A 21,509-nucleotide genomic window follows, 5' to 3' on the forward strand; every position below is an offset into this window, starting at 1 on the left:
GCTCGTGTTGCAATCGAAACGTCGTATTCTATTATTTATTTATTTTTCTTTCTACGTTACTTTATCGAGAGAACCAAAGAGTACTCCATTTTCATCCCACATGCAACTTGTAAATCTAATTTACCCAAACATTTAAAAATATATATTTTACCAGGTAAGGGGCCGTCCATAAATGACGTCACGCGATTTTGGACGATTTTTTACCCCCCCCCCCCCTCGTCACACAAAAAGTCAGACCCCTCCTCAAATATGACGTCACAAAGCTCTGCCCCCCCCCCAAAATAAAACATGCTTCAAATCGCTTTAAACTATTGTGATTGTAGTGCGTATTTAATGTGGCGCTGCACTCTAATGTTGTAGGAGAAAACATTTATTAAGAAGTATATTTAATTAAGTAGAACGTGTTGTCTATATTTATTTAAAGTTTCGCATTTTGATGTGACGTCACATTTCTCACCCCCCCCCCCTCGTCACACCCAGGTGCGTGACGTCATTAATGGACGCCCCCTAAGGCCCACTGAGCTAAATAGCTCTTTTGCAGAAGCGATTTGGCCACAAATGATAGCTCAATGTAGTGGCGTATCATGTGGAAATGTATTGCAGCCAAATACTGTTTCTATATGTGGAGGGGAAAACCGACCTCCGGGAACCCCCTAAAACGTCTTCTTCAGATTATGGGAGGCTTTCTTGTTGAACCTTTCTGCACGTCACAAAATCATTTTACGTTCTTGACATCTTCACTTTCAGACGGAAGCCATACCTGAATTCGGCTTGTTTTCAACTTGGCTACGAATTGAGAATGCGACGCTGCAACACAATGGTGTGTACACGTGTCAGTATCATCACGAAGACATGAGTCGATACGATGAAGTTGACGTCACTGATGGGACAGAGCCACAAGGTGCCACTGTGAGAGTTTATGTGCAAGGTAAGTTTTACATCATCATCATCATCAATGTCACGACCATCATCATGATCATCATCGTCACCTGTGTCAACAAAGCAACGTTTTTTTACGACGGTCTTTTAAAGTTCGGTAAATGAAATGTTTCGTTCGCAAAATACGTTTTGTTTTTAGTTTACGTGAATAATCATTGGGTTTTATATCTGACCTGCATCTCAATCACTCCCTATCCACGACCTCCAATGGGTAACTTAGGGTGGCCGGTGTGTTGCTCGCCACACCAACTCCTCTAGCCTAAACGGTTGTTCACTGAACGTTCCTGTTATGGCAGCAGTGTTGCCACCTCTGAAGGTACAAAAAACGAGGACACATCTTGGACATAAGAAGGCAGAACAACAACAACGTGTAACTGGGACTGTTTTTCTTCAATGTTTTTTTTTTATTATGGTGAGCGCGCAAGTCCGATACAACGCGTCGATGGTTTCTTGGGGGAGGATTTTCGGCGCTTGAACAAACACGTCTAGGTGTGGGGAAGGTGCCCACCCTTAGGGGGTCTTTCGACGGGGGATGAGGGGGGGAAGGAGGGGTATTGAGGAAGTAACCAGCATTCTAAGGGCAGATCAGGGGTGTGGGGAAGGAGGTGCAGACGGAAGATGCTGTGAATCAAGTGACATGCTTTATGTGTTGGGGTCACTATGTAATTAGGACTTTGAATGTTATTAATGGATTTTCCCAAGGACAGCTACCTTAAAAAAAGAGACGGTACTGGGAAAACCAGGAAAAGTGTCAACCCACCATACGGCCAAAATAGGTAATCGTTTTCCCTTATTGACGGGAACATGGAACTCTTTCCCGACAGCGCGCTACGACTGACCTCGAGACGCCTACTGAAAACAAGTGTTTCACTCGGAGTGACGTTTCACTCGATATTCGGGTTCCTCGCCGCCAGGGTGCCAACGCTGCTTGTCGCTGTGCGCGCCTTCCAGACGGGCGCTCGCTGTTCAAGCCCTCGCTGAGTGAGCACGCGCAGGTGGTGATTGTGCACGCCGGGGACGTGGCGACTCTGCCGTGCCTCGTCACGTCGCCACACACTTCGGTGTCGCTCCGTCACGACGCCGCCACCACCGCCGCCACCACGCCTGACAGCGACAGCACAGCGCCTCGACCGTCCGCAACCACGCACAGGAACGACGTAGCAGCCGGAGAAAGCGTCACCCGCCAGATGCAACGAGGCGCCCAAACGCTACAACATCAAACTGTAACGAACCAAAGCGCGCACTCCTCAAACACCCCCACCGATGAACTTAAAAAACAGCCCCTGCCCAACGTAAACGCTGCCGATTACGCCCAAAACCTCGAAGGCAAGATCAATGGCAACGCCGGGCTGCCTTACAATGTTGCGGCGAGCACAGGGCCCTCTTCGAACGTCACCACCGTCCACCTCGCCGAATCCGGCGGAGCGTCGTTCGCCGCCGCGGTGCCGAGCGCGGGGGCCCCACGCCGGGCAGTGTGGTACGTGCCCGGCGTGGGCCTGCGGGCGTTCCTGCTGCCCGGGCGCTATCGCTGCATCGCACGTCTGGAGGGGCGCACGCAGGAGTCGGAAGAGTACCACGTGATGGTGCTCGCCGGTGCGCCAACGCAATCGCCGCCGTCGGCACCGACTTGATAGCCCACACACAATCTTATTGTCCATCTGGCAGCAATTCTGTTGAGAGGAGAAGGAATAAGTGGATGAAGAAAGACATTTTTTTGAGTAGTTATTGGGCAGCCAGCCGTCTGTGGGCGAGATGATTGGGGGTTGATCAAAATGTCAGATGTGGGCTGTAAAGTGTTCCAATGAGGAATGCATAGATTATCTTTAAAATTGTAAATATGTGGATTATAATTTTTTTTTATCAGGACACGCCTCAAATGCCGCATCGTTTTAATCGACAACCGGAATTAAAATGTCGGTTTCACTGTAATGCATCAGACATTAATCTCATAGAAGAGTATCTGTGAAAGTACCCACCGTAGTGTGTTTAGATTGGTGTTATTTTAAAAGGCCAGTTGAAAGGTTATTCAGAAGAATGTCTGGAAATCTGTTGCACAACCATTATCGGGCACGTGGTTCTCGGAACTGCTCTGTTTAGATTTCCAAATGGATTCTCTGTTTCACGACACATCTCATAGTGTACGACAAGAAAAACATCTAAACATACAATAATTTCACCTGGTAGTTATACAAAATAATGAATGACATCTCCGGTGCTATCAGCTCCACATTGAGACACAATTGATCTTTCCAGATTCGTATGTGTTTGCAAGCTAGCAGACGCAAAGGCCATGAATACCAGCTCACTACATGTGGTACATATTAGTGCTTAAGATGTGCTGACGGGCACAATACCACTCCAGTGAGATGTGTGTGTCTGTCTCCTCGTGTGGCTGGCTGTGTGTGTGTCTCCTCGTGTGGCAGGCTGTGTGTGTGTGTGTCTCCGCCTGTGGCTGACTGTGTGTCTCCGCCTGTGGCAGGCTGTGTGTGTGTCTCCTCGTGTGACTGACTGTGTGTGTGTCTCCTCGTGTGGCAGGCTGTGTGTGTGTCTCCGCCTGTGGCTGTGTGTGTGTCTCCTCGTGTGGCAGGCTGTGTGTGTGTCTCCGCCTGTGGCTGACTGTGTTTGTGTGTCTCCGCCTGTGGCTGACTGTGTGTGTGTGTCTCCGCCTGTGGCTGACTGTGTGTGTGTGTCTCCTCATGTGGCAGGCTGTATTTGTGTCCGCCTGTGGCTGTCTTTGTGTGTGTCTCCTCGTGTGGCAGGCTCTGTGTGTTTGTCCGCCTGTGGCTGACTGTGTGTGTGTGTCTCCTCGTGTGGCAGGCTCTGTGTGTTTGTCCGCCTGTGGCTGACTGTGTGTGTGTGTCTCCTCGTGTGGCTGACTGTGTGTGTCTCCGCCTGTGGCTGACTGTGTGTGTGTCTCCGCCTGTGGCTGACTGTGTGTGTGTGTGTGTCTCCGCCTGTGGCTGACTGTGTGTGTGTGTGTCTCCGCCTGTGGCTGACTGTGTGTGTGTGTGTCTCCGCCTGTGGCTGGCTGTGTGTGTGTGTGTCCGCCTGTGGCTGACTGTGTGTGTGTGTCCGCCTGTGGCTGACTGTGTGTGTGTCTCCGCCTGTGGCTGACTGTGTGTGTGTGTGTCTCCTCGTGTGGCAGGCTGTGTGTATGTGTGGCAGGCTGTGTGTGTGTGTGTCCGCCTGTGGCTGACTCTGTGTGTGTGTCCGCCTGTGGCTGACTGTGTGTGTGTGTATCTCCTCGTGTGGCTGACTGTGTGTGTGTGTCTCCTCGTGTGGCAGGCTGTGTGTGTGTCTCCTCGTGTGGCAGGCTGTGTGTGTGTCTCCGCCTGTGGCTGACTCTGTGTGTGTGTCTCCTCGTGTGGCAGCCTGTGTGTGTGTCTCCGCCTGTGGCTGACTGTGTGTGTGTCTCTGCCTCTGGCTGACTGTGTGTGTGTGTCTCTGCCTCTGGCTGACTGTGTGTGTGTGTCTCCGCCTGTGGCTGACTGTGTGTGTGTGTCTCCTCGTGTGGCAGGCTGTGTGTGTGTCTCCGCCTGTGGCTGACTGTGTGTGTGTCTCCGCCTGTGGCTGACTCTGTGTGTGTGTCTCCTCGTGTGGCAGCCTGTGTGTGTGTCTGCCTGTGGCTGATTGTGTGTGTGTCCGCCTGTGGCTGACTGTGTGTGTGTGTCTCCGCCTGTGGCTGACTGTGTGTGTGTGTCTCCGCCTGTGGCTGACTGTGTGTGTGTCTCCGCCTGTGTGTGACTGTGTGTGTGTGTCTCCGCCTGTGGCTGACTGTGTGTGTGTGTCTCCGCCTGTGGCTGACTGTGTGTGTGTGTGTCTCCGCCTGTGGCTGACTGTGTGTGTGTGTCTCCGCCTGTGGCTGACTGTGTGTGTGTGTGTCTCCGCCTGTGGCTGACTGTGTGTGTGTGTGTGTCCGCCTGTGGCTGACTGTGTGTGTGTGTCTCCGCCTGTGGCTGACTGTGTGTGTGTCTCCGCCTGTGGCTGACTGTGTGTGTGTGTCTCCGCCTGTGGCTGACTGTGTGTGTGTGTGTCTCCGCCTGTGGCTGACTGTGTGTGTGTGTCTCCGCCTGTGGCTGACTGTGTGTGTGTGTCTCCGCCTGTGGCTGACTGTGTGTGTGTGTGTCTCCGCCTGTGGCTGACTGTGTGTGTGTGTGTATCTCCGCCTGTGGCTGACTGTGTGTGTGTGTGTCCGCCTGTGGCTGACTGTGTGTGTGTCTCCGCCTGTGGCTGACTGTGTGTGTGTGTCTCCGCCTGTGGCTGACTGTGTGTGTGTGTGTCTCCGCCTGTGGCTGACTGTGTGTGTGTGTGTCCGCCTGTGGCTGACTGTGTGTGTGTCTCCGCCTGTGGCTGACTGTGTGTGTGTCTCCGCCTGTGGCAGACTGTGTGTGTGTGTCTCCGCCTGTGGCTGACTGTGTGTGTGTGTGTCTCCGCCTGTGGCTGACTGTGTGTGTGTCTCCGCCTGTGGCTGACTGTGTGTGTGTGTGTCTCCGCCTGTGGCTGACTGTGTGTGTGTGTCTCTGCCTGTGGCTGACTGTGTGTGTGTCTCCGCCTGTGGCTGACTGTGTGTGTGTGTGTCTCCTCGTGTGGCAGGCTGTGTGTATGTGTGGCAGGCTGTGTGTGTGTGTGTCCGCCTGTGGCTGACTCTGTGTGTGTGTCCGCCTGTGGCTGACTGTGTGTGTGTGTATCTCCTCGTGTGGCTGACTGTGTGTGTGTGTCTCCTCGTGTGGCAGGCTGTGTGTGTGTCTCCTCGTGTGGCAGGCTGTGTGTGTGTCTCCGCCTGTGGCTGACTCTGTGTGTGTGTCTCCTCGTGTGGCAGCCTGTGTGTGTGTCTCCGCCTGTGGCTGACTGTGTGTGTGTCTCTGCCTCTGGCTGACTGTGTGTGTGTGTCTCTGCCTCTGGCTGACTGTGTGTGTGTGTCTCCGCCTGTGGCTGACTGTGTGTGTGTGTCTCCTCGTGTGGCAGGCTGTGTGTGTGTCTCCGCCTGTGGCTGACTGTGTGTGTGTCTCCGCCTGTGGCTGACTCTGTGTGTGTGTCTCCTCGTGTGGCAGCCTGTGTGTGTGTCTGCCTGTGGCTGATTGTGTGTGTGTCCGCCTGTGGCTGACTGTGTGTGTGTGTCTCCGCCTGTGGCTGACTGTGTGTGTGTGTCTCCGCCTGTGGCTGACTGTGTGTGTGTCTCCGCCTGTGTGTGACTGTGTGTGTGTGTCTCCGCCTGTGGCTGACTGTGTGTGTGTGTCTCCGCCTGTGGCTGACTGTGTGTGTGTGTGTGTCTCCGCCTGTGGCTGACTGTGTGTGTGTGTCTCCGCCTGTGGCTGACTGTGTGTGTGTGTGTGTCTCCGCCTGTGGCTGACTGTGTGTGTGTGTGTCCGCCTGTGGCTGACTGTGTGTGTGTGTCTCCGCCTGTGGCTGACTGTGTGTGTGTCTCCGCCTGTGGCTGACTGTGTGTGTGTGTCTCCGCCTGTGGCTGACTGTGTGTGTGTGTGTCTCCGCCTGTGGCTGACTGTGTGTGTGTGTCTCCGCCTGTGGCTGACTGTGTGTGTGTGTCTCCGCCTGTGGCTGACTGTGTGTGTGTGTGTCTCCGCCTGTGGCTGACTGTGTGTGTGTGTGTATCTCCGCCTGTGGCTGACTGTGTGTGTGTGTGTCCGCCTGTGGCTGACTGTGTGTGTGTCTCCGCCTGTGGCTGACTGTGTGTGTGTCTCCGCCTGTGGCTGACTGTGTGTGTGTGTGTCTCCGCCTGTGGCTGACTGTGTGTGTGTGTGTGTCCGCCTGTGGCTGACTGTGTGTGTGTCTCCGCCTGTGGCTGACTGTGTGTGTGTCTCCGCCTGTGGCAGACTGTGTGTGTGTGTCTCCGCCTGTGGCTGACTGTGTGTGTGTGTGTCTCCGCCTGTGGCTGACTGTGTGTGTGTCTCCGCCTGTGGCTGACTGTGTGTGTGTGTGTCTCCGCCTGTGGCTGACTGTGTGTGTGTGTCTCTGCCTGTGGCTGACTGTGTGTGTGTGTCTCCGCCTGTGGCTGACTGTGTGTGTCTCCGCCTGTGGCTGACTGTGTGTGTGTGTGTGTCTCCGCCTGTGGCTGACTGTGTGTGTGTGTCTCCGCCTGTGGCTGACTGTGTGTGTGTGTGTCTCCGCCTGTGGCTGACTGTGTGTGTGTGTGTCTCCGCCTGTGGCTGACTGTGTGTGTGTGTCTCCGACTGTGGCTGACTGTGTGTGTGTGTGTCCGCCTGTGGCTGACTGTGTGTGTGTCTCCGCCTGTGGCTGACTGTGTGTGTGTGTGTCTCCGCCTGTGGCTGACTTTGTGTGTGTGTGTCTCCGCCTGTGGCTGACTGTGTGTGTGTCTCCGCCTGTGGCTGACTGTGTGTGTGTGTGTCTCCGCCTGTGGCTGACTGTGTGTGTGTGTCTCCGCCTGTGGCTGACTGTGTGTGTGTGTGTGTCCGCCTGTGGCTGACTGTGTGTGTGTGTCTCCGCCTGTGGCTGACTGTATGTGTGTGTCTCGGCCTGTGGCTGACTGTGTGTGTGTGTGTCTCCGCCTGTGGCTGACTGTGTGTGTGTGTCCACAGTCTCACAGCTCCGTCCCGTGGTGACCTCGCCGCGTGCCGTGGTCCTGCGTGGTGACACAATCACGGTCACGTGCACCGTGACGGGCAACGACATCGTCATGTTCACCTGGAGGCACCCTCGCATGCCGGTATGGCCCTTGTGCTTCGGCTATCATGATTATTATCATTACGTGCCCTTGAATTATTATCTTATCGAAACGTACTTTATAAAGCGCCTTGGATGTGACGGTGGAGGTGAGGTGAATAAAATGGATGAGAGGAAGCAATGGGGGCGAATCCGTGACGATGCGTGAATTCGGTGAAAGCGAAATTCATGACAGTGAATGATGATGAATGGATTGAATGAATGGGGAATGAGTGATAACTACGCACAGCTACGGTGGCTAGGAGATGTTCTTCTCACTCGCCCGGTACGCAGGAGGTCGTGAGCTCGATCCCGATCCTGACGATGCCTGCTGCTGTAGATGTGGAGTTTGCGTGTCTATCTCTCTCTCATCATCATCACGGTGACTGGGAGATGTTAACTACCTCGCCTGGTGTACATGAGGCCTTGGGTTCGATCCCGACCCTGACGATGCCTGCTGCTGTAGATGTGGAGTTTGCGTGTCTATCTCTCTCATCATCATCATCACGGTGACTGGGAGATGTTAACTACCTCGCCTGGTGTACAGGAGGCTGTGGGTTCGATCCCGACCCTGACGATGCCTGCTGCTGTAGATGTGGAGTTTGCGTGTCTATCTCTCTCTCATCATCATCACGGTGGACTGGGAGATGTTAACTACCTCGCCTGGTGTACAGGAGGCCGTGGGTTCGATCCCGACCCTGACAATGCCTGCTGCTGTAGATGTGGAGTTTGCGTGTCTATCTCTCTCTCATCATCATCACGGTGACTGGGAGATGTTAACTACCACGCCTGGTGTACAGGAGCCCGTGGGTTCGATCCCGACCCTGACGATGCCTGCTGCTGTAGATGTGGAGTTTGCGTGTCTCTCTCCCCGTGGTCGTGTGGATGTTTCTCCGGGTCCTCCGGTTGTACCCTCCACCTTTAGAAACACGCGTTTAGGTTACGGTATTTGGTTGGTATAAATTTCCACGTGATAAGCCACTTCGTTGAGCGATCATTTGTGGCCAGGTCGCTTCTGAAAAAGAGCTATACGTCTCAGTGTGCCTTACATGGTAAAATAAAACATCGTTTTCTATTTATAATGAGAATTTGAAGAGGGGGAGATTAAGGGGCCGTGGGGTGAGCTGGAGGTAACAATAAACTAGTGAGAGAAGGTGACTGAGACTGCTTAATGTGGAGAGGGAAGTTTGTTCCAGTGAAGGGGGGGCGAGAAGAGAGAAAGAGCGAAAGTGTGGATTGACGATGTGGAATTGTCATTGACGAGCAGTGAGGAGAGGTGTCAGGATTCAGTACCCAATAAATGCCCATTGGGCTTCATTTTTGTTACGTACACTTTGCGATTAATCTTTTATTTGGGCTATATAAGACTCAGAGGGACAAACTTCCGCTCCTCAAATTCCAGGCACCTCCGATTTGCATGGTTGGCTGCATATGGTGCAAACAAAGTTTAAAATACGGTACATACAAAGCATGTCATGAGAATGTTGGTAACTATTGCTGTATCTCAGGCTCACAAATAATTTAGACGGGGAGGGGGGCGACTGTGGGGGGGGGGAGGGGGGGGCTATGGGTAGAGTACCCCCCACTTCGAAGACCGGGACCTTGACCGGCAACATTGTCACCGTTTGAAGTTTTACGCAACGATGTTGAACATTGGGGTTTTACTGTGAACTTCCCTAAGACAAGATCGACGACAGTTGTAAGTAGGAAGTGGGAGTGTAGTGAACGACTTGACGTGCCAATGTGCCATGCATATATACGCTGGCATGTGCCGTAATGCACTGAGGATTGCAAGAATCGGGTCAAGCGACGTAGACCTTGAGCAGGGAATGCTTTCTCAAAGGTCTAATCACATGAGTTTGGAAGAGCACAGTTGTCACCCTGAGTTACAAGATGAGGGATTGAGGCTGGAGTAATATCCGTGTCACTCAGCGATGTCAAAAATTTCACTTTAAATAAAGTGAAAGGAAGCTCCTAACGTCTGCGCACAGGGACATTCAGAAGCTACTCGTAGTTACATGGAGCGATTTATGGAGACGACTTGACAGTTTAGAGTGGAACATGGAAAGACAGTATTGAAGATGTAATCAGGAAAAGAAGGTTACAATGGGTGGAGGGGGGCAGGTGACCGAGACTAAAGGGAATACCTAAAGCCAGATGTTGGCAGACTGTAAGAGCAGAACGTGACCAGTGGGTGTAGGCCTTTAAAACGACAATTGTTGGAACTGAGCGGAAAGATGGGATGAAAAACAAACGGTTGTGTTGTGGTGGAATCGCCAGAGTTGACCGTGATGACCTCCTTGCTCGCCACCTCATCCTCCACCACGGGGAAACAAACACGGAAACATCACCGCCATCACAGGAGTGATGCCAGTGGCGATGCGCGCCACGCAATGCCGCCCTCACTGTGTTGGCGGTTCGGTGTTGCGTGCGCAGGTCGGTGAGGGCACAGCGCGCACGAGCGTGCTGGAGAGGCGCGTTCCCGGCGGCATGCAGATCGTGCACACGCTGACCGTGCCGCTGGCCGACGAGCTCGACGCCGGCGTGTACACGTGCATGACCGAGAATTCGTACGGACAGGCGAACGAGAGCACGCACATCGCCGTGCTGGGTGAGCGAATCCACGATACGTGGCTCCGCACACAGACAAAGGTCTCCCGGGTAGCCTCCAAACAAACTATCGGGGCTAATGCTGTTCGCGAGCGCCTATGAAGGCTGGCATGGTATGCGTAAATATGGGGGGTGGGCGGGCGGTACCACGCCCGACCGCCTTTGTCTCCCCAGCGACGATGTTTGCACACCTTACCGGGTACTCATTTGAGGCTGAGTCGACCTAGGAGAGGACGAACGATGTTGGCCGTGAGCGGGGATCGAACTCTTGTTGTTTGGCAATCCAGAGGACGTAACGTGGTGCGATGGCTAGTAGAACTGCCAGCAACCGTGCAAATACAAAACCTTTGTAAATGTATTGTACGATTACGTCCAATTATGAATGAGCAATTAATATTACCGTATCATAATTATTGGATATATGAATGCTCACAAAAGTGAATGCTAATTGACTTGAATATAATTAGGGGCAGTCCATAAATGACGTCACGCACCTAGGGGGGGAGGGCTCAGACATTTGTGACGGGGGGGGGGGGTTTGAGAAATGTGACGTCACATAAAAATTCGCAACTTTAAATAAATATAGACAACACGTTCTACTTAATTAAATAGACTTTTTAAAATAAATGTTTTCTCCTACAATATCAGAGTGCAGCGCCACATTAAATACGCACTACAATGACAATAGTTTAAAGCGATTGGAAGCATGTTTTATTTTGTGGGGGGCGGGGGCAAAGCTTTGTGACGTCATATTTGAGGGGTGTCTGACTTTTTGTGACGCCGTGTGACGAGGGGGGGAGGCAAAACTCGTCCAAAATCACGTGACGTCATTTATGGACGTCCCCTTACATTATTGTGGAGCAGTGGTGCAGTGGTTTGAACCCAGTGACTTGAGTTAAAGTCCCAGCCATCAATGGTGGAGCCAGAACTTTCAGGTAGGGGGGGCAATCCCTCCAGCAATGAAAAATTATAGAGGAGTTGTTAGTAAGTAAGGAGTTGTTAGTAAGTAAGGAGTTGTTAGTAAGTAAGGACTTGTCCCTTGCTTGTTACTCGATGCATGTGTGGCGATGACGCAGCCATCGATCGAGGGGTCGAATTGCGAACCGCGTTGTGTGATCGGCACCGCGCTCGCTGAAGGTGTTGATGCCTTCAGGAAAGTCGTGGACTGTATACACAACTGCGCACAATTCTGTGAGTCACTTATAACTGCTTTGCCGTTACTTATTGCTAATTATGTACTCAGACTATTGTCCTATCATCTCATAGAGTCCCTGGCACGTAATAATATTCTACACAGTGGCAGTGGGGGGGGTCACAAAATGCCGATTTATTACTAATAATCCCCACTGATCCGATCGAAATGAGGGATTTCGATCGGATCACTGGGGGAGCACGTGCCACTCCACCCCCTCCAGTGGCTCCGCCAGTGTCAGCCATGACGAGTGATACCTGAATCTGCCCTGGACACCTCCCTTCATCAATTCACACTGAGCAGTGAAGCATGGCCAAACAACTCCCACGACTGGCACAGTGTATGAGGACGCCTTCATCCAGCAGTGGATCGACAAAGGGCTGTAAACATGCTGGGCATGTTGGTCTCCCGTTTCACTGCACGTGCTGACAGCAGAACTGTCAGACTTTGGTACAACCCGAAAACCCACGGGAAAGCTAAACGCAGCACAACCGCAAACACCTCTGCCGTGGATCTCACGTAAGGGGCCGTCCATAAATGACGTCACGCGCCTAGGGGGGGGGTGGTGGGGGGGTCAGACATTTGTGACGATGTGTGACGAGGGAGGGGGGGGACGGCAGAGATTTGTGACGTCATATTTGAGGGGGGGGGGGTCTGACTTTTTGTGACGCCTTGTGACGAAGGGGGGTGGGGGAGGCGGAGTCAAAAATCGTCCAAAATCGCGTGACGTCATTTATGGACGGCCCCCTACTGTTATCACCAACTAACATTTACTTATTCTTAGTTTTTTCGGTAAAGTCACGTTGAAGAGAAACAACAAAATAACAAAATATATATAAAACAATAAAAAATTCTCACGACGTTTCGACCATAACTCAAACGGTCATCATCAGGTGTGTCGGTTTGCATAAATTTATTTTGAAAACGGCATATTTATTTATATATATAAAAATAACGTTTGCGTCACGCGTAACGATTGGCAGTTTGCCCAGGACTAGTCCATCTATTTTTTGAAAAGAGGAGGGGGGAGACGAAATTTGTTTTTATGTATGCTGTCTGAAAGCCACTGTAAGCGTGAACAATCAATCAAGAACTGAAATGATTTATCAAATCTTTCCAATGATTGCTAAGATAGAATCCATGTTCTCGGTTGAAATTGTCTCTGTGTTTGTATATGTGGATAGCCTCATGAACGAATCTCTCATGGAAGCCAGATGGCTTACAAAGAACCTCCGTCTTGGAAAAGTCAATGGCATGTGAGCCTACTGAATTAGAACAATGATCTGCTACGGCCGAGGTGTTGGTCCTACCGTGTTTAAGGTCTGCTTTATGTTCACGAATGCGGTCCGAGATATGGCGTTTGGTTTCTCCAATGTAACTACTACCACAGAGGCAACTTAGTTTGTAGACACCAGGGTATTGTATGTCCGGAATCACATCTTTTACAGACGGAACCAGATCACGGATTTTATGTAATGTGTTCTAATTCAGTAGGCTCACATGCCATTGACTTTTCCAAGACGGAGGTTCTTTGTAAGCCATCTGGCTTCCATGAGAGATTCGTTCATGAGGCTATCCACATATACAAACACAGAGACAATTTCAACCGAGAAGATGGATTCTATCTTAGCAATCATTGGAAAGATTTGATAAATCATTTCAGTTCTTGATTGATTGTTCACGCTTACAGTGGCTTTCAGACAGCATACATAAAAACAAATTTCGTCTCCCCCCTCCTCTTTTCAAAAAATAGATGGACTAGTCCTGGGCAAACTGCCAATCGTTGCGCATAACGCAAACGTAATTTTTTTATATATATAAATAAATAAATATGCCGTTTTCAAAATAAATTTATGCAAACCGACACACCTGATGATGACCGTTTGAGTTATGGTCGAAACGTCGTGAGAATTTTTTATTGTTTTATATATATTTTGTTATTTTGTTGTTTCTCTTCAACGTGACTTTACCGAAACAACTAAGAATATGAATTACTGCAGTCACGAAAGCTTTAAATCAAAATTTAACATTTACTTGTTCTTCCGCAGACAAGGGGTTTGTCCGCGTTCGGCCTCACATAGGCCCCGATGAGTCTGCAATGCTCTTGAGCTCGCCCCTGTACGAGGTGGACGTCTACGCATTCCCGCCTCCGCTCGCTGTCTTCTGGACCAAAGACGGCAGACGCTTGATTGACAAGAACAAGGACCGCCATCAGCCGAACGATCAGGCTCCGCTCGCTCGTCACCGCCAGGAAGGAAAGCAGCCGCCCAAAGGCGGCGGGCCGGACCACAGGCGTCGCAAGCAAACGGTGGGCAGCGGCAAGACGGACGATAACCTCATAACGAGCACTCGCACCGGCACCGGCCGGAGCGATCATCAGAAAGTGCTGGACGCTCGATCAGGGAGGGGCTTGGAGAACGACAGGCCGACTGCTGAGAGTCGGCAGGCTGGAGGTCCGTTCCATCGTGATCGAGCAAGAGAGAGTGCGGACAAAGCTGCGCCTGACAGTCAACGGGACCAGGAGGAGTCGCGCTGGAAGGGGGCAGACGGCAGCTCTGGCGATCGTGGAGACAGCCACGCAAACATTGGCTTTGAAGCTGTAGATCCACGGAATAACCAGTAAGTGATGCTACCTGAATGCGCCGATTGTGAGGACTGTACGACTAAATATGGCCATGCGCTACAATATCGTAGTTCATGCGGAGATGCAGGGATACTGTCAGGAACCATTCGAGAGTAGGACAACCCCACGCTTTCAAAATGTGGCCGCACCTCTGATTGGAGGTGCACAAACTCACCTGCGCGCACTCACCGCTCGTTTGAGCTTCGGGACGCAAAGGGCTTTTTTTATTTTTGTAGCTACGTGATCTCTGTGTGCTTAACACTTCAGTATTTCGTGTCTGAATCGTTCGTGGTGGCAGTGACGACGCTGGGCATTTCAGGCGTGATGGCCCTGTGCAGTAGCTATTGTGTGATGCTGCGTTGATTGTCTGGTGACGTTACAGTTACCGCAGCTGGCTGGGTCTCAGCCGGGTGGCGCTAAGCGATGAGGGCCTCTACTCTATCGTGGTGGAGAACAGCGATGACAATGCCAGCTACAGCTTCTACCTGTCCATCAATGGTAAAACGCCCCTCCTATAACAAGGCATCAACATTGCCACGGGTTTCTTACGCTTCATGAGCTACTGTTGTGTATTTGCTGTGTTTTTTTAATTATAAACACAATTTTGTATTTGTATTCTCAAAATAAGCACGACAATCTTTCTTCTGCGTTTTTTTGTTTTGTTGGAAAATCCACTGTTTGTCATATCGCAGCATCACAAGATCATGATCATCACCAACATCTCAAACCCCTGCCATCACTGCTCTCGTCCATCAGTCTCATGTTATATAATCCATTCAATGAACCCGTTAGCGTAAGGAACCAGCTAAACACTGTCACAAAACCATTTTGGCAACATAATTCTTTACAAATATGTAATTTAAAGTTGTCGTGACTGCAGGGATCCATTCTCTTTGTTTCCTTGCTGTGGTTGTCCCACCTGATGACGGACGCTTGTGCTGCGCCCGAAACGTCGTGATTTTATTCATTTTATTTTCTACCTACGTGACTTTACCGAAAGAACCAAAGAGTACGTGTGAATACTGAATCCAACGCAGACATCGCGTAGGACGATGCCACCAGTCGTAATTATGCCGTCGACTCCCTCAGTGCCGGCAGCCATCACGAAGCTGTCGGACAACGCGGAGCGGGGCGACGACGGCTGGAGCGGAGCGCACCGCGTTGTGTGCCTGGCACGGGGCTCTCCCAAACCACGCATCGAGTGGTTTGCCTGTAGCCAGCAGCACAGGTCGGTAGCAGCACCAAGCGTCCACGGCTCCGCGTCTCTCTTAACTCATTACGGTATCCTTCATATAGTGCGGTAAGGGCAGTGCCCCGACTTACGCACATCCTCACTTACGAACGGGCTTCCACTGGATATTCATTTTTTTCGCCAACGTGATTTCGCACTTGCGAACCAAACCGCGGAACAATTTACGGTGTTGCACGCAAATGTAGAATATTTCTTATTTATGACTTAAACAGTGCTTCCATTTTTTGTTGAACCATAACACATATTTTAACACTGACCGTAAGTGCTTTTAAATACAGTGTGTTATTGTGTTCTGACTTACGAACCGTTTGACTTACGAGCGGGTCTCTGGAACGGAACCATTCCTGAATTCGGGGACTTCCCGTATACTTACACCTCACAGGAAGTGTATGGGCATGTCGCGGTGTGAGCTGGGTAAAGTGTGGATCCTTCTACGTCTTCCAAGAAGTCTGGCCCAGCGTGGAAACAATCCACCAATGTTTAATAGTTACACGCAGCATTCCGCTTAGCCACTTTACCCAGCTAGTTTGCCAGGGAGACAGATCCATGGTGCATCAGCACAGAATAAGAACAACATCAAAGTGATCCCTCCGGAGAACAGGCAACATCGGAACAGAACGCGTCAGAGATGGAGGCATGAATAGTGCTTAAAAAGCCAAAATGAACAATATTAAGGATTGGCCAAAATACCCCCTGTCGGGGTTCACCTGGAGCCCCCTCTAGTGGAAGCCCTCCTACCAGCAATGCTGTAAGAAAGCAGGGCCGTGCCTCGCATCTTTAATTGTTAATTAGGTTCGCATTCATTAAGGTTGAGTCTTTTGCGAGAGTGACCTGCGACTACTTTGAATTGGGCAGCTTTTATTAATGTTCGGCTGTCACATACGCATGCAGCAGCGTACTCTTGCGAGTGGTCATTTCATGTTTAGCCTCAACATGATTTTCCAGTTGATTAGGATTCATTGTCAGCCTTACTGAATGTCAAGCCTCTTTTACTATTTTACCACTTTGGGTGAGTTGTAAAAACCAGAGTAATGCACAACACACAAAAGTGCACGGATATATGTTATGAACCTACTTTCTGTTTGCCATCTGCTGACCACAATAAGCCTGCAGATTAGATGTCTATACACATGAACCTCTGCAAAAATAAACAAACCCTGACTACAACACATCTTTCTTTTTTATTGTTATATATATTAAAATTATATAAGCACTGCTTTTTCTCTACTCCCGCGTGTGTTTCGTTCACGACCGTTAAATACCCTGCGCTCGTTCTCTGTAATGTTGCTGCTGCTGCTGCTCCTGTTGCTGTTGCTCCTGCTGCTGCTGCTACTGATGTTGCTGCTGTTGCTCCTGCTGCTGTTGTTGTTGTTGCTGTTGTTGCTGCTGCTGTTGCTGCTGCTGCTGCTGTTGCTCCTGCTGCTCCTGCTGCTGTTGCTGCTGCTGCTGTTGCTGCTCACGTAGCACTACGGATCTCCCATGTTCCTTAGCCGGGCAACTGGCTAAACGGGGTCATCCGTGTTGCAAATCAAAATAAACTCAAGTAAACTTACAAACGGCTCTATTCCTCTCTGGTTCTTATTTTGCCACTCGGTTCTTCTTCGTTATCTTTGTCCTTTTCATGCACCTTGAGACACTGTGAATGGCCCCTAACAAAAGCAAATGATCGTTATTGTTATTACCGAGTGTGAGATTGCAGGCGGCGTTATCATGCCCAGTGGCATTGCTGTGGTGGAGTGGTCAGCTCTCCCAATAAAATACTCGGAATTGCTTTGCAGTCTCTCCAGGATGCCATTCATGAACCTTATGGCGGGACCCCGGGATCCCGAATAAACGGTCAAGTCAAAATCGTAATGAATTCATTTATTTTTGGCGACTCCGTCCCACCGCGCAACATAAACGCCGCGACCCACCTGGGGCAAATCGTTCTGTTGTCGCGTCGTTCAAGCGTAGCAGCGAGGACGAATGCGCAGGAGAAACAAAACTTTTAAACTTTGATGAGCGCATCGTGCAGGGCACGTCGAGAGGAAGAGATGGCCGTGTCGTTCGCCTTCCACAGACATAAAACGACGTCGCAACGCAGTTCATGCGAGAGCCGGGGGCTTATGGGACCCCAGAGTCCCCGCCGTAAGGTTCTATGTTGTCCGTCACTTCCCCTGTTTGTTGAAAGGACAATTTGCTTACCAGCAAGAAAGAGGTTCAGCACTTGACGACTGTGAAATTCCGTTGTGATTTGTGAGTGAGGCATTCGCTGTTTAACCAGGTAGCGGCAAGAAGGCCCAGCACAGAAATGGCTCGCCCAAGCCACCGCTAGCTCGACCCTTCAGAGGGTCGGCATGGCCTCCTCTTCCACGCTGGGCATGTCTTGGAAGAGGCGGGTGTACGCATACTTGACCCCACCACACGCAAACCTACCATGCAACTGTTTAACGTGTTTGTTCATTGCTGTGCCTCACACCTCCCCCAGTTGCACAGAACCAACTCATTGGACCTTGATCTACGTCAGCAATGGCACAGCTCCTGCAGGGCTAGGCTCAGGCCTGCCAGCTGACGCGAATTCAAGCCGCAGAGACAACCCAGCTGTTGGCTTCGACTACAGCAACGTGAACCCAGACAAAGGTTTCAATGAGCATTTCCATTTCAAAAATGACCTCACTCATCTGCTTCGGCGTTTTGCCCGAGTAACTAACGTCGATGCCACGCTCTGTATTGCAGAGGGCATATCTGTGCAGGAGTGGGCCGATCCCAGCAAGGGGATCAGCAGCAGCACAATCACCTTCGATCCCGCGACATTGGTGACCCCGACTGCTGTGCGCTGCGTGGCCACAAACCCCTTCCAAACCGATGAGCAGATCCTGTCCCTACTGAACACGGGTATGGTCACCAACACCACCATTTCAATTCGCATCATATTTTAAAAAAACAATCCAAATGTCATCAGTGCTGATTTGAGTCGGACTTAAACAAGTCGCGGGGCATTACTCATCTCCGCTGACGATCTTTCGCCACTGGTGGAAATTCCTCATTCAATTGCTGTTGACTTATCTCAGAGGAGTTACCTACGTTATCCCGTCTAGATGGATGGTGGGCCGAGTTGACCCCGCTCTAATATTAGAACTTGCAATCCACTGTTTGCGTGTCAAAAGCACTGCAACCACAGACCAAAGCGACCTGATGATATTAATCGTCACGATGACACTTTCGTCATGAACACGTTTGAATGTTTGCGACTACTGTGCAACGATAAACTCAATGTAATGTTGTTTTGTTGCTTGGTAATGCGTGGCGACGACGACGACGACGATGATGATGAAGACTCCAAGGTGGGCCTCACAGCGCTGTCGGTGGTGCTGTTCCTCCTCGTGCTCTCCATGGCCCTCCTCATCGTTGCCATTGTCATTTGTAATAGGGTAAGTGAGCGTCCGCCTCCACCTTCGTGTGGGGACTCTGGAGCGCTGCTGTGGAGGACCGTGTCTCTCTCTCTCTCTCTTCTGCTCTCTACGGTGATCACGAGGTGGCTGTCGATGAGGCTGGACAGAGCTGAGCTCCCCTCCCACCCCCTCATTTATTTTTTCCGGTCACAGCGATCACTTCATGTAAGAATACTTCATTGTTGTTATAGTCCTCCCCTTTGCTGTCCAGTTACCTCTTGCATGGATGGCCTCTTGCTCCTTCCACGTGGCAGTGGAAGGCGGTTCGTGGATTTTTGTTGGTCTCCATTATTTTAACATGTCTATGGAGGACGGTACTTGTCCAGTACAACGCTCTTTTTTCAGTCGTGATCTAATACCACAGAAACAAATAGCAATAGAAATGCATTGCTTAAGAATATTGCAGATTATTAATTTTGCATTGTTGCTCTTAACCGATCACGTTACCATGGCATTATTAATATATTATCTTTGCAAGATCACAACACTTAAAATTAGGTTTGATAGCATTCTAATAGCAACGGGCATCTCCCTGCCAGGAATAAATGGCAGGGAGAGCCTTGACGCGAAACGTCACCTAGTATATACAGTATATACTGTGCACATTTTCATTTTAGATCAGCATTATTGATGAATGCATTGAGTTTGTGTTAATTTTCTTTCGAGAGAAATATGATGGGGGTTTTGTTCCCAAAAGTATTTTATAAACAAAACGATTCAGCTACGTAACACACAAGATATGAAAAGGGGGTTGACACCAGCACAAACACATTACGGATTACAGTGCCATGGAAACCTGTCTCAACCAACATGTTTCAATAAACTGCTTCGGTGAACCCCACAACCAATACGGTATATTGAACTAGCGCATGTCCGCTCATCCCCACCATGCAGTGTGCACCCTGCCCACCGCGACGCAGCTGCGAGGAGCGTGCCGATGGCTCTTCTTCTCACGTGCGTCCGTGCGTGCGTGCGTGCGCGAATGCTTTGGCTTTGCCTGCGCAGAAACCGCGTTACGAGGTGCGGTGGAAAGTTATCGAGCCGCTGAGCCCAGACGGGAGCGAGTACACGTACGTGGACCCGATGCAACTCCTGTATGACCGACGCTGGGAAGTTCCCCGAAGCACTCTGAAATTTGGTATGAACGCACAGAGACACCGTCGCCGAGAGGAGAGGAAGTTCTCGCCGTCGCGCTGCATCGCGTTTTAACAGCGTTTGGGATGGTGCCGTGGCGTAACGGTTAGAACTTTGGGTGTGACGCCCAGATATTGCCAGTTTTATCCCCATGAGCAATTAAACAACGGGGAATATTTCGTAAATTCTCCCTCTCACCCCCCTCAGTCCATCCAGCAGTCTAAATGGGGACGCCACTGTTTGTTGATTGGCGTGTCGCGTTTGGTGGGGTAACGTGTACGTACTCCCACCAAGACACCTGGCCAGCATGAATGTATGTTGAACTTCTGTCGCACCGTACGTAGCCAACTCTGCTGATCAGAGTTGCCGGGGAAAGTGCAACAAACCAAACACAAGAAGCAGTTATAAAAGGGTTTTCCCCCTTTTTTCTGGCAACAAAACTGAAACCTTTTTACAAGGATTCATGTCTGCATTAACTACAATACCTGCAGTCAAAATGCAAACAAAAAACATACTATGATAATATATGCATTGTCCTTGAAACTGATTGGTCCACACCAAGGGACGGCTTTCTTTTGAGCCTCGACCCAATTGGTGCTCGACCAGATGACGCCAGAAGGCGTACAGCTCAAATACCTATTATTACATTTGGTACTGGTAAAGGAGGTCTAATGAACAAGAAGCAGTTATGAAGAAACGAGTGTGAAAGAGTAGGCCAAAATATACACCAGTTGAGGCCCTTCTGCCGGCAGTGGTGTGAGCAAATAATAGCAGAGCTGCACCTTTACCAAACAACGTCATACTCAATAGTGTTAGTAAACCTATCGGAGAAATTGCCCATGCATTGAATGTAAAACGTGACGTTTGTTCAGTATGGCAAAGCCAGCAAATCGTAGAAATGAAAAACACGTAAGCTGCCATCACAAAAACATCCTATGGTGTATGAACCCGTTCACAAGCGTAGTCAATGTAAGCACATACACATTCACTCATCTTACCCATTGGAAAAGGCAATGTTCCAGGCATGTACGCAGTATGACGGAAAACAAATACATAAACATATATAAATATATATTTCAATATATGCATCCACTGTATAAATATGTATTTTAATAAAATGTAATTTTTAAAAAAGCTGCTGCAGCATATTAATTGTGCACTATTATACGTACTTATTGCCTCTGAATTTTATACAAAATTTACTTTATTTTATTTTAAGTTAAAACAAACCAAATAAAATTCACACTTACATTCTAATATTTTTTTAAATTTAAACTTGGTGAAACTTTGCAGAATATGTGAAATTATAACAAATTGTGAAAACTTTTAATCTCTAAGTATATTAAATATTCCGGTTCGAATTAAGAGCTTACTGGACCTTAACCCAGGGCCATCTGAGCCACCCCTAACCTCAACAGACACACTTACAACTTGCTCCGGACCCTACTCTAATCTTCCCTGTAACTTGGTGGCTGATCGAGCAGCAGCCTACCCTGTATTTCTCACAGTCGGTTCAGGGCTGACAGGGCTTCCCAGGACCTTGGTCCGTCCCAGCCCTGTAGCGTGACCTAGTTTAAAATGAAGCATTAAAACACTCAGGATGGTAGTGTGGGGGGAGGCACGACACAATCAATGTTAAACAAACGCTAA

At 50.0% G+C, this 21,509-nt stretch overlaps 1 protein-coding gene across 5 annotated transcripts in view; it reads left to right on the forward strand.

Annotated features, from left to right (window-relative positions):
* LOC116939357 (platelet-derived growth factor receptor alpha-like) overlaps nucleotides 1-21,509 on the forward strand; it is a 60,804-nt gene that overhangs the window by 22,177 nt on the left and 17,118 nt on the right. For all 5 annotated transcript variants that reach the window (XM_032947599.2, XM_032947600.2, XM_076065151.1 and 2 more), the window contains exons 4-14: nucleotides 748-928; nucleotides 1,891-2,532; nucleotides 7,494-7,621; nucleotides 10,054-10,228; nucleotides 13,468-14,038; nucleotides 14,425-14,540; nucleotides 15,132-15,270; nucleotides 17,762-17,913; nucleotides 18,010-18,168; nucleotides 18,610-18,704; nucleotides 19,731-19,863. In XM_032947599.2, the coding sequence (XP_032803490.2) occupies nucleotides 748-928; nucleotides 1,891-2,532; nucleotides 7,494-7,621; nucleotides 10,054-10,228; nucleotides 13,468-14,038; nucleotides 14,425-14,540; nucleotides 15,132-15,270; nucleotides 17,762-17,913; nucleotides 18,010-18,168; nucleotides 18,610-18,704; nucleotides 19,731-19,863 (2,491 nt within the window). The remainder of the gene's footprint in view (nucleotides 1-747; nucleotides 929-1,890; nucleotides 2,533-7,493; nucleotides 7,622-10,053; nucleotides 10,229-13,467; nucleotides 14,039-14,424; nucleotides 14,541-15,131; nucleotides 15,271-17,761; nucleotides 17,914-18,009; nucleotides 18,169-18,609; nucleotides 18,705-19,730; nucleotides 19,864-21,509) is intronic.

This window comes from Petromyzon marinus, chromosome 6, assembly GCF_048934315.1.
Source record: "Petromyzon marinus isolate PM22_M1 ecotype Great Lakes invasive population chromosome 6, UKy_Petmar_22M1.pri1.0, whole genome shotgun sequence".
In the NCBI taxonomy this organism is placed as follows: Eukaryota; Metazoa; Chordata; class Hyperoartia; order Petromyzontiformes; family Petromyzontidae; genus Petromyzon; species Petromyzon marinus.